Source organism: Anthonomus grandis, chromosome 14, assembly GCF_022605725.1.
Source record: "Anthonomus grandis grandis chromosome 14, icAntGran1.3, whole genome shotgun sequence".
NCBI lineage: Eukaryota > Metazoa > Arthropoda > Insecta > Coleoptera > Curculionidae > Anthonomus > Anthonomus grandis.
In genome coordinates, this window is record NC_065559.1 from 5,568,459 (window position 1) to 5,581,196 (window position 12,738).

General features: G+C 35.2%; 2 protein-coding genes across 3 annotated transcripts in view; one reads left to right on the forward strand and one right to left on the reverse strand.

Annotated features, from left to right (window-relative positions):
- LOC126744614 (E3 ubiquitin-protein ligase UBR2) overlaps positions 1 to 3,078 on the forward strand; it is a 29,001-nt gene extending 25,923 nt beyond the window's left edge. For both annotated transcript variants that reach the window (XM_050452109.1, XM_050452108.1), the window contains exon 9: positions 497 to 3,078. In XM_050452109.1, coding sequence (XP_050308066.1) covers positions 497 to 2,790 — 2,294 coding nt within the window. In that variant the 3' untranslated portion in view covers positions 2,791 to 3,078. The remainder of the gene's footprint in view (positions 1 to 496) is intronic.
- Positions 3,079 to 8,309: 5,231 nt separating this feature from the next.
- Positions 8,310 to 12,255, reverse strand: LOC126744618 (RNA-binding protein 28). Its single transcript, XM_050452113.1, has 4 exons — positions 12,021 to 12,255; positions 11,216 to 11,937; positions 9,223 to 9,400; positions 8,310 to 9,163 (listed from the first exon to the last, which is right to left on the reverse strand). The coding sequence occupies exons 1-4, from the start codon at positions 12,037 to 12,039 to the stop codon at positions 8,343 to 8,345; spliced, it is 1,740 nt and encodes a 579-aa protein (XP_050308070.1). The 5' UTR covers positions 12,040 to 12,255; the 3' UTR covers positions 8,310 to 8,342.
- Between the last annotated feature and the right edge of the window lie 483 nt (positions 12,256 to 12,738).

Genomic DNA, 12,738 nt, shown 5'->3' on the forward strand with positions numbered 1-12,738 from the left:
GCCATTAATCGTACCTACTTAATATTTTGCAATGTAGGTAAATATTAAATTTCTAATCCGGCTCTGACCCCAAATATGATAACTTTGGGTCTTTTTATGACCCAACGATGATAATGAGGGTTTGATTGCGGTCAAAAGATCAACGGTATTATTTGAGCGGACTATACGAGGGTTTTTCGACTTATACATAACAGATAGAAACACGGCATTCGTGCCGATTAAACCCGTTCAGGGAAGAGTTTTTATACACGCGACAAAAATCAATAAATACATTTATTAATCATATTGATCGAGTTGAGATTTTAGGTTAGGAGATTAGGTGAACGCTATAGACTTACATATTTCAATAATAATAAAAATAATTGTAGGTTTTTATTTTTCATTGTTTTAACTCAGTTCCAAACCCGGGGAGGCCTCAGCTGTTTCATACCACCGATCGCCACTGTTCTCCGATACGATTTTCGCATTTGTTAATTTAATTGATAACTTATTTCAGATAATCCGGAAGTCTTGCAAAAAACTGATTCCGTGGAAAACACAGACCTATCGGAGAAGGAACGTAGGGCCAAACTGGCGGCAGAAAAACGCGCGAAAATAATGGCCCAAATGGCCGCACAACAAAAAAGTTTCCTGAAAGAAAACGCCAAACACTTCGAGTCCAGCAGTATGGACTTTCAGTCGGGGCAAACTAGCGAAAGTAGCAACGAGATGGAAGTCGGCGAAATACAAATACAACCGATAGCGTTGGGTCCCAATCAATCGGCCCGTATATCAGTAGAAACGACCAACAGATGCATCCTTTGCCAGGAAGAAGAACGGATAACTCTCTCTAATCGCACCATGGTTTTAGCAGCATTCATACAACAGGCCACGGTTTTACACAAAGCAACACAGGACATGCCCACCGATAACTTTTTGTTTCTTAACGCGAACCTTAGTCCAGCGCCTCATGCCAGTACATGTGGCCATGTAATGCACAGCGATTGTTGGAGAAAGTTCTTCGACAATGTTATGATTAGGGAACACAGAAGGCCATACCGACTACGGCACCCGTCTAGTTTCGATGTGGACAAGCAAGAGTTTTTGTGCCCGTTATGCGAATGTCTCAGCAATACCGTTATACCGGTACTACCGTCCTTAAGTAAACTGCAGCCGAGCGAGCCAGTGAGTCATCTTTCTTTTCAAGATTATCTATTGGCTCTAAAGTACTTGATGACTAAGAAAGTTAAAGTTTGTCACGGCATACTCAAATGCGACTTCGACGAGTGCACTAACAATCATTGTACTGCGTGTATCACGTCGATGGGACAAGACTCGATGGACGAATGTGAAATGAACTGCACCCTGCAACCGTATCAGTTATTTTACTCTCTACCAGTTGACGCCTTCGATCCGGAAATTTCAACATTCGCCGCACACTTTAAAGAGTCTAACATTAAGCTGAGTCCGAATTTACAGGAAATGGTGCAAGTTTTTACCCAAGTCACCCTTACTAGGGGTTTTAACGTACCGCCGCACCCATCTGATAAAAGACTATTGCCCATGGCGTGGACTTCTTTGGCATATACGATTCATTCTATCGAAACAGTTACCAGCTACCAAGGAAAACCTTTATTGGGAGCATTATCAAGCAGACAGCGCGATTCATTATCCAATTTGGTCAAAGTTGTCGCGGTATTAGGTAGCGCCAATAATAAAAATGAACTAACCAAACACTATGCCCTAAACTTGCTTAGTATTCTTTTTGATCACGTGGAAGAAGACGCGTCGATAGTGGATTTCGATCCTTTTAGTTTTCTGGTTGCGCTTACTTTTGCCTTACCAAGTCTTTTAGTTGAAGAATGCTCGTCAATACCCACGGGTAGTACCTTGGAATGGCATTCTTTAAGATTTATATTTTTAGTTAACATAGTTAGAGTACTACTAGGACTTCAAATAAGTGAATATATTAAATCGGAAGAGGAGCCCTGCGATGAAACTCTTTTAAGGGTATTAATGGCTGTAAACATAAAAGAACCCAACGTATCTACAAGTAAAGTGTGGGAAACAGTAAAGGAACAATCAAAACCGTTCTTAAGGTGCTGCGTACTATTTTACCACTATTTAACGGAAGTTCCTGCCCCGACATGCCTCCAAGAGGTCGACGGCGATACTTTCGAAAACATTTGTGCATATTTAGATCTGCCAACTAGTCCACAAGAACTGTTCGATAATGGAATAGTATTCGATCTGATTCAATTATGGGTCAGCCATCAGGAGGTCCGCAATTACGTTGAAAAAGTTAAAAATAATACGCTGACCGAGATGCATGGCCCCCCAAGACTGATAGAACTACCGGACGACTATAGTGAGCTCATTAACTCGGCATCGACGTTCGTTTGTCCGAATAACGAGGAGGAATGTCGTAACCCCGCCATGTGTCTTGTGTGCGGAAAATTGTTGTGCTCTCAAAGTTACTGCTGCCAAACCGAATATAACAAAATGGCCGTGGGTGCATGTAACAGTCACGCCATGACCTGTGGGGCTGGAGTAGGAATGTACTTGAGGGTCAGAGATTGTGAATTACTCCTTCTTGCGACTCCTAAAAGGGGCTGTTTCATGTCTGCCCCGTATTTAGACGAACACGGTGAAACTGATCAGGGTCTGCGCAGAGGAAATCCCTTAAAATTAAACCGAGAACGGTACGAAAAGTTGCAAATGATGTGGCTGAATCACAGTATACACGAAGAGATCGCTAGACAGATCGAAACGAATAGCCATATTGTATCTACACAATGGAACATGTTGTAAATCAATATTTTATAGATATGTTGGGAAAAATTTATTTGTACTTTTACTTAGCATATTAAAACTTTACTTAAAAGTTAAATTACCGTTTATGTGATCGTTGCTATAGCCTTAATACCAAGGGTAGCACCAAACACGAACCAAGTCATCACCAGTGCATCTCAGGCGATTAGTGTTTTTTCTCGAGGTGAACAATTCGTATTTGCATTGACTTAATACATAATTTACTAGTTGTTACAAAAGAGATTTTAGTCTTGTACATATATAAACGAAATATAACATTTTATTCAATTACGTGTTTAATTTTTTACGAATTTATGTACTCGTATATACAAGTTGCAATATACTAAATACTAAAAGGAATTTTTTTAAATCGCTAGTGGCGCGGCATGCGTAGTATGCAACATTTTTAGTCAGTTGTTAACACAACATCTGACACACAAATTATTGAATTGTTAAAAACTTATTTTCCCAGTAAGTTGGTTAGGGGGTCTTAGCTGATTCAACGGTTTACTGTTACATCATTTTGAAATTTATGCGGGAAAATCAGGGAATGAAGTTGAACACAATTTGGCCTCTCGAATAGTACGACTATGACTTCTGAACTAGTAAATTAAAAACTTTAAACTAGTAAAACACTTATTTCTATTTTGATAATTATTTTACTAACTTAACAAGAACTTTTTGAACAGAAGTTTTTCTGCTTGCGGTACTGTTAGTTCTACAAGGAAATATTTACCAAGATTCGAGGCCGACAAAGAGCTAAAGTGCGGCGAATATGATTGGTATATTATAAGTAAGGTACATGCAGGTAATAAGGCATGTCGGGTAATAAGGCCTATAGTCAAAAAAACCGCTTTAAATTAATCGCAAATCGATTGCGTTGGGTCCGCGTCTCCTATTGGTCCATTTACAAACGACCTTCGAACGGACTACCCGCGTTCCTCGCTTTCGGGCGTCAGTAAGTTCCACATAACACCTAAGAACACCTTAGGTGTTACGTGGTAAGTTCCAACAACTTGTGTCAACGGGTCTCCGCCTGTGACATTATAAGGATACAACGAACAAAAACGTAAGTATTTTTAGTATTTATAATTGTATTTTTAATTTATAACTGCAGATATTTTGGTTAGACTTTATATTTTATGATTTCAATAGTTTATTAGATTAAATTTAGCCGACATATTTTAAATAAATTTACATAATATTTCGTCATGGAAGGGTAATAAGGCCTATAAAAATAAGCTATAGGCCTTATTATCCTCATGACAAATTAATGTTTTTATTAACATATTATTAAACTTCTAAACTATTCTCGTTTTATTTTCAGTGATTTTTAACATCATGCCTCCTAAAAGGGCACCTTGGTGCGAGGAGGATTTAATATCAGCAGTTCGATCTGTTCAACGCGGTACTCTGAGTACATATGGGGCTGCGGCAAGGTTTAATATTCCCAGAAGAACCATTAGAAATCATGTTCAGAATGGAATCCTAATAAAAAGACTAGTTCGTAAATCTATTTTAAAAGAAGAACAAGAAGCTGATCTCGTTAAAAGAATAATAAGATTTAGTGAAATAGGTCTACCTGTGACTCCACGGATCCTTCGTCGATTGGTATTCAGATTCTGCGAAGATAATAAAATTGCTCATCAATTTAATACAACTTCAAAACTTGCTGGTAAAGACTGGCTAAAGGCTTTTATGAAGAGAAATCCTGTAATTTCTAAAAGAAAAGCACAGTTTATGAATCCAGCTAGGGCTCAAAAACTTAATAAATTTATAGTTGATGATCATTTTTCAAAAATAGGGAAAATGTATGATGATCTTGATATAATTAATTACCCTGAAACACTTTATATTATGGATGAAAAAGGATGCCGCTTGACTATTCACCACCAGCCAACCGTTTTAGCTAAGAAAGGGGTAAAACGTGTTCACTTTCAATCGTCAGAACATGCAGAGAGTGTGACAATTGCAGGATGTGTCAATGCCTTTGGAATACCAATACCTCCTATGATTATTTTTAAAGGAATGAGGCTAAAGCCAGAATTACATGATAATTTGCCACCAGGAACTCTAGTGGAAAAATCAAGTAAAGGCTACATGACTAACGAACTTTTTAAAGAATTCCTCAAGCACTTAGCCCGATACAAAAGTCCAGGAAGGTGCCTCTTAGTTTTTGATGGTGCAGCTTGTCATCTTGATTTGTCAATTGTTGATGTTGGAGACTCACTTGATATAGATCTCTACTGTTTGCCATCGAATACAACACATGAGCTTCCACCCCTCGACAAATCTGTATATCGTTCATTTGACCATCATTGGGATAATGAGGTATTATTATTCTTGGATCAGAATCCTAACAAAAAGCTGACCAAATCACGTTTTAACGTCATACTTTCAAATGTTTGGTCTAAATGCATGACACCATAGTAACATTATAAACGGTTTTAAGGCTACTGGTCTGTTTCCATTAAATCCCGAGGCAATTCCAGAAACAGCATTTGCTCCTTCAATTCTCTCAGACGTACCGGCACTGGATAATACCAACAAAGAAAATAGGCGTCCACCTGAATCTCCTCAACCTGGTCCGTCTGGAATTGGATCCAACAAGTCTGGCAAATTTTCCTATTCCAATGTTTAGTGTTCTGACTCGGATTCGACTGATGACCATATCCATCCCTCTTGCTGAATTAAAGAGACGAACAACAAAAGTCACTTCTTTTAATGAGCTTTTGCCCACACCAGTAAAAAGTAATGAAAAAACTAAAAAAAATCGAAAAAAAGCTCTAAACTACAAAGGAACTCCAGTCACTATAGAGATCTTTTTACCGAGGAGAACAAAAGTCGTGCCAAATTGAATAAAGATATTGAAAGCTCCAGGGAAAAGTTAAGTACCGAATGGTATTGCCATGGATGTGAGGAAGACAGGAAGGCCGATATGAGGTAGTGCAGCAAATGTCTTAAATGGTACCATGAGGAATGTGTTGGCTTAACAGTCAATGACATGGATGATTTTGAGTGTCCCGATGGCTGCTAAACTTCGCCCAATTAACGAGTTGTCCATTTTTATGTATAGGCTTTATTAAACCTCCATCGGATAATAAGGCCGATTTGCGTTATTTTTCTTAATATTTATTTTTTGTTTTCTAGTTTTTTTAGAGATTATTTTTTAAGTTTGTTAAAATTAATATAACCTTATAAGCACTTTGGTGTATTAAACTAAATATTAACATTACAGTCTTTCACTTTATTCAAATTTTTTCTTAGCTAGGCCTTATTCCCCTCAAGTACTTTAATTCAGGCTTAGGGACTGTAAAATGCTGCGATAAAAGGTCAGTACATTTGCGTTATCTAATTATCATAACACCCTCTTAAAGCACCGAATCAGTAAAAAGAAAGGAGAAAAATGGCACATAAAGAAGTGCCTCATACATGAATTTTGTGTACAGATTTGATCAACTTCGATCATGTTACAGCATCGATAGAATGAATAACAAATGGTGGCATCGATTTTTTTTCTTTTTTCTTGATGCAGCGGTAAAAACAATCCCTTAATGATCAATGAAACATATTCGAAGCCAAATTTTAGAAGGATTTATTGTAAATAATTTAGTCCAAAAGATATATGTCAATGTCTAATGTTGAATTGTAGCTACCCATTAAGAATCACAATCTCATCTCAAAAACAATAAGAGTAACGTTAAATACCATCAACCCGTGCGTACTACTCGTAGGAGATGCGCTATTGGTATCAAAAAAAGATAAGGATATCAGAACTAACTGGCAATACAGTGTGTGCAATGTTCCGCTTTGTATGGAAAAATTACAATGTTGCTTCCAGACGTACCATGGAAAATAATATTTAATTTTTAATAATCATATAGGTATGCTGGTTTAAACAATAAACCATCCTTATTTATTTATAACAATTACGGGTTATTACATTTCTGTTCCTGAGAGAGAAGAGTTAACTGCTTAAAAGTAATCCCTGTACGTGCCCTGGAAGTCACTTTTTATCTCCGCAACGGTCTGGACACAAAACATAATGTCTTTCCAGTCATTTTTAAGTTCTTCTTTAATTGCCTTGAAAGAGTTCCAGTAGTACTTAAAAAATCTGTTTCAACTTTCACTGCCTTGATGATGCAAAAAAAGATATTTATCTAGTCAGTTGAGGTTACAACAACTTCTGGTTTAACTGCCTAAAAGAATTCCTTTACGTCCTTAGAAATTATTTTTAATCTCAAGTGCCTGGACAAATTAAAAAATGTATTTTCCAGGCTGTTAAAGTAATTTTCAAGTTCTTTAATTGCCTCGAAAGTAATAATACCTTTCTCTCGAAATTTTCAGTACTTAAAGAATCTTTATCAATTCATGAATTCTTTTAACAGACTTTCTAGATAATGGAAAAAAGAAATATTTTTTCAGGCAGTTGAAGTCGTTAACAATTTCTTGTTTAACTACCTATAAAAGTGTCATAAAAGTCATTTTTAATCTCCTAAATTGTTAAGGTTTTAAAATTAGCTTGGAGATAGCGGCAAGTACAACTGCAGGAAAATAATTTTTTTATTATTATTATCAAATCAAAAATATGAAATAAAAGTTTTACAATTTTAAGTAATCTTAGGTGTCTAGGAATTAGGTATGATGTCAAAAGAAAAGGAAAGCGCACCTAAGTAAACAAATACCTGTGTGCACTTATGCAAAAATGATATAAATTCTTAGAAAACTAAATTAATCCTAATAAAGTATACTTACTCAAAAACTTCAACTGCCTCTTTTTTCCAAAAATAACAATTAACAAAAAATAAAAAAACATACAATATAATTTGCATACTTATAAACTATAATCCATAGACGGTACCTTGAAAAACATTGCTAAACAGAAGTAAGTTATCAAAAATTTAATCCCTGCATGCTGTACAGAATTTCTTAATAGCCTTGGTGCATGATAAAAAATGATATTTAGCTTAAAAACTGTTGACACAGTTGGTATTTCCAAATGTCTATTCATATTTACTCTAGTTTGATATTGATGTCCTACATAACTTTTAAATTTATTGTATTTATGTGTATATACGCAGGCGGATAAGCAGTATAGTGAACGGACATCAAATATTTCCCTAGAGTAAAGAAGAGATGTGGAAAATCTTTTTTTCTCGAACATGACCTTCAATATATAATTTTGGACAAAATATTTAGAGATGATAAAGCGTTCTGATTCAGCCCGCCCCAAACAGTCACACCATATCTTAATAATGACTCCACCAGAGCTCTATAAACTGTTATCAATAGCTGTTTATTTAAAATTTCTCAGAGTGTATAAAATTTATGAATGAGTTTTCGAATATTCTTTGATAGTTTAAAGACATGTTCATCCCATTTTAGGTGTTTGTCACTGCAGATTCCTAGATATTTTGTACAGTTCACTGTGTAAACCAACTATGTGTATGCTATTATAAGGTCGCCGATAAAATAAACATTTACTTTCATCATTTAACCAGGTACAAAATAAAACAACCTTTAAAAAAAACAATTTAATAAGCATCTAAACATCACTCACTGTACCACTTCGACTTCTTCAAATCTTGCATTCCACCAATAAGTTTCTTTTTATAGTTGCTCACCATCTTTGAAAAATTATCCTCCTGTTTCACCTTATTAATTTTTTGTTTTGGCTGTTTAATGAATTGTTTCTGTTTTTCCTGAAGTGTCTTTTTAGCCATTTTCTGTTTCCGCTTTTCTTTCTTCAAAGTCTTGTAGTGCAACTTGGCCTGCTCGGTCAGCTTATATCTGCTCCTCATTTTTTGAACTTTGCCTTCTGTTGTTGTAACACCAGCGTACGGTTTTATATCGGGCTCTTCACCGGTTGCTTCTGTCTGCTCTTTTTTTACCAAATTCGGGTCGAAGTCTTTCGATTTGGGATTTTTCAGTCGAGACTTTTCCTGTCGTTTAATTTTAGCTTTTAGAGCTGTTTTACTTTCTATACTGAATGTTATGATAGGCCGCTTTTGCGCAGAAAATACATTGGGATTATTGTTGAGTGACCTTAATGCAGCTAATGCGTGTTCGTGACTTGTAAAAGCAACGAAACCGAACTGTTTAGATTCTCCTACCCCTTTGGCGTCTAATTTTTTCATGTTTCGCATTATTCTTGCCTCTCTTACTACAGCCCCTTTACCACCATGCTTTTGAAAAAGCATTTTCAATTTCTTATCATCCCAGGTCGGTGGCAAATTGTGTACTACTAGACGATCTTTTGAAACGAATGTGTTAAGGTTGCGTAGCATTTGCGTTTTATATTGCTCAATCTGTAGCCGTTTAGCCATATCGCTTGCAGATACACCCTCTGCGGATTTTGACCCAGCTAGAATGACTGAAAGAGAAATTGGAATTTAAGTTTAACGAAGTAGGGGGAAGGTTCTTTTATTTTACCTCCTTCTTTTACTAAATATAAATTTCTAGAATCCTTAGGCTTTCCTTTTTGCTCTTTCTGTTCCTTTTCCTTCTTCTTAAGATCATTCCGGTCTATAGCAGGATGACAGTCTAGGATGTTACCCTTCAACGTTAATTCTGTTCCGGCGGCTAATGCTTTATCTGCATCTTCTTTATTCTAGGCACAAATACAAAAATTAGGTGGGAAAAGTAATAAAGATCTCTTCAAGTTATAAAGCTTTTTATTCAAATATATTTTTCTTCATAATTATTTTTTACTGCTTAGATATTCAATAGTGAGAACTAGTTCATTCATCAAATGAACTGCAAGATATTATGTGAACCTTTATTCTTGAACATATTTAAGAAAAAGTGAAATGATTTAAAGAAATATGCCAGGATAGCAGGGGACCTTTAATACTCTTTGATTGACTCTGTTGAATACCTTGAAAAATCAGTACAATTACATACAGTCCAGTGCATTATTATTGTGGTTCTAACAAATTGTGTTTGTGAAAAAAAATAGGGTTATGAATTTTAAATGCAATTTAGAGTATGCATTTTTAGAAAATCAGATTCTGAACCACTTGGAAGAAGACAATTCTTAGGTTTAATTATTGCCAATAAACTAAAATTTGAAAGTCATATCACACAGTAGTGTCAAAAATATCAGCAAATTGTTATGCTCTTAAGGTGATAGCAGAAGAGAATTCAGTTTAAGCTATGTTTGTGTACCTATGGTGCATGTGCATTTTTGTCTTGCAAAAGAGAGCGATCCGACATCTGGGTAATGTGAGTATGAAAGAGTCTTGCAGCTGTTTATCTCATAAAAACCCAACCTTTGCTTTCTTATTTATATTGGAATCTGTTTGTCTGGTTTATATTATTATCTGGTTTATGTTATTTATATATAATGGTAAAATCATCTGATAGCAGATTTGAAAGCTATAGATAGCTGGATAATTTTGCCTAATTTGTTTGTGTAATTTTGTTTCAGTTTTACAATAAATAGAATTGTAAAAATGTGTGTATATGTATTTTATGTTTATACAACTTTATCAACAAATTTATTTTATGATAATACAGCATAATAAACCGATTGATTGATCCCTAGCATCCAATAGGGCCATCTCATTGTCTTCTGGAAGATCTTTAGAAGCGGGGGATTGATTATAGGATGTGGAACATCTTTTAAAACTCCTTGGTAGTATTTTGCCTGTGAGTACTTTTTATATAACACAACTTAAATTTATAAGGCCAGTATAGATCAAATATTTTGGTGTCCAAATTTGCAAGATTAGGCAGACATAAAATAAATGAGATACCAATATAATAATCAATCGCACTTGGAATATATTGGTGCTAAAAAAAAAGAAGTAAAAAAACTAATTTTCAAAAAAACTGGAATAGTTTGGTTCAATATATTGGCCTCTGGTAAGATGCAGTCCCATACATTTGGCACAGATTTCTCCAAGGCTTTTGATAAGGTCAATCACTAACTGCTAATAAATAAATGAAAGAGAGTGAGGATTGATGCACCTATATCTTAATAACAAAAATCAGGCTGCTACGGTTCAATCATCTGCCTGTAAGAGTAAGATGGTTTTCTCAATCAAAGGTCATAAGAAGGAAAGTCAAGGGGTTGCTCATGTTGCAGAAGCCTATTACAATATTCAAGAATATTTTAACAATTTTGATTTTAAATAACTTGTTGACAAAAGCTTGTTCTTGTTGTGGTTCTGTATGTGGTATGTACTTACTGTCTTTTATAACATGTAATTTTTGATCACTTTTAACTACTTAGGTCTTTAATTTTTAGTTTAGTCTTAATGAACAAAAGTTTGGTGCAATTATAGGGATTGAAGTATAAAAAATGCCAACCTGCTGATAATACATATGGCACAAAACTGGATTAATTGAGGAGATTTAAATAGGAAATTATAAGTTCTAATTGTTAAATATATTTCACAATTTTTTAAATAAAAGTACTTACCACAAATTTAACAAATGCACTTCCTCTAGAATGCTCAGTCAACTTATCAACACAGATCAATGCATAGTAAGTAGGTCCAAACTGACCCATACATTGTCTCAAATCTTCATTTGTTGCATCATACGGTACATTTTTTATAAATACTGTCTTGCCCTCATTAACATCATGAGATTGAAAGGGTTTCTTCTGATTTGAAGTTTGGGAAGCTGTTTCTTCCACCTCATCATCTTCACTATTATCAGAATTGTCATTGTCTTCTTCTGAATCTGGCTCATCCTTTATTTCTATTACCTCCTTTTTATCATCTTCTTTTTTTATTTCAGGATCTGCCTCAGAGTTTACAGTTTTCTCTTTCACATATTTGTCCTTTGCCTTTGCAAAATCGACCTCTATATTCCTGCCTAGGAATGGCTGGTTATGTGTATAATGTCGTGCCTGTTTAGCAAATTGGACCAAATTAAACTGAATAAAAGCACAACCGACCATTTTCCCATCAGGTTTCTTTAGGATATTAACACTTTCAACTTCCCCATATTTGCCAAAGTGCTCCTTAAGGTTCTCTTCTGTAGCTTTAAATGGAAGATTTTTGATGATCAGGCGAGCTCTTTTTTTCTTTAAGATTTCTTTGTGCTCTTTCCTGTTCAATGGTGGCCTTTTTTTGTTAGTTTTGTTCTTCGCAAATTTCGGTTTTTCCGAGGCCTCATACGAATGATCTTTCTTATCTAAAAAATATTTGGTATAATGAATGAATGGATCAAAAGTATACATGTATGATGAATAGTAAATAAAACTGTATTGTACCTACTTTTCTGAAATTTTCCCATTATGGACTTATCTACGATACTTATGTATTAAAAAAGTAGGCAATTTATCAATAATTACGTTCAGTTTCTAAACTAAACTTAAAGTATATTCACATTTGGGAAACTTAATCAAATCAAATGATATTCAAAACAACAACATAACCAATTTCTTTTTTTGACACGTGGTGTTTGACATCTGACACTTGAGTCTCTAAGGTTGCCTCTAACTCTCTAAGGTGTCACCTCACCCCGGCGAGTGATCAATGCCATTGGCTACGGCAATCGACCATACTACGCCGTACTTTTCTATTATTGTCCTTGTCACCCTTGTTATCTTTTTCATATCGAGTGATCGAACGTCTGTCATGGCATTATGACGATATCTGTCAACCAAGGAGACTAGAGTTAAGGAGACCGATCTGTATGCTAAACGTGTGTACCCAAAAATAAACGAAAACTAGTTTCAGAAAGTTGCCACATCGGCGCCGTTGGTCAGAAGTGTACCCCACGCTGATTGGCTGAACATACCTTTTGATAAGTGTTGTTATATGCATCTAATGATAATTAGGCAGCTGGAAATAATTGTAGATATGAAAATTGGCAAGGAGTTGTTTACTCCAAAGACGCCGGGGCAAAATATGTGTTTTTATTAACTTAATGAAGATTTTTTAAACATAATTTCCAATAATGTGAAGTACTTCTCTTATTATGCAACTTTTA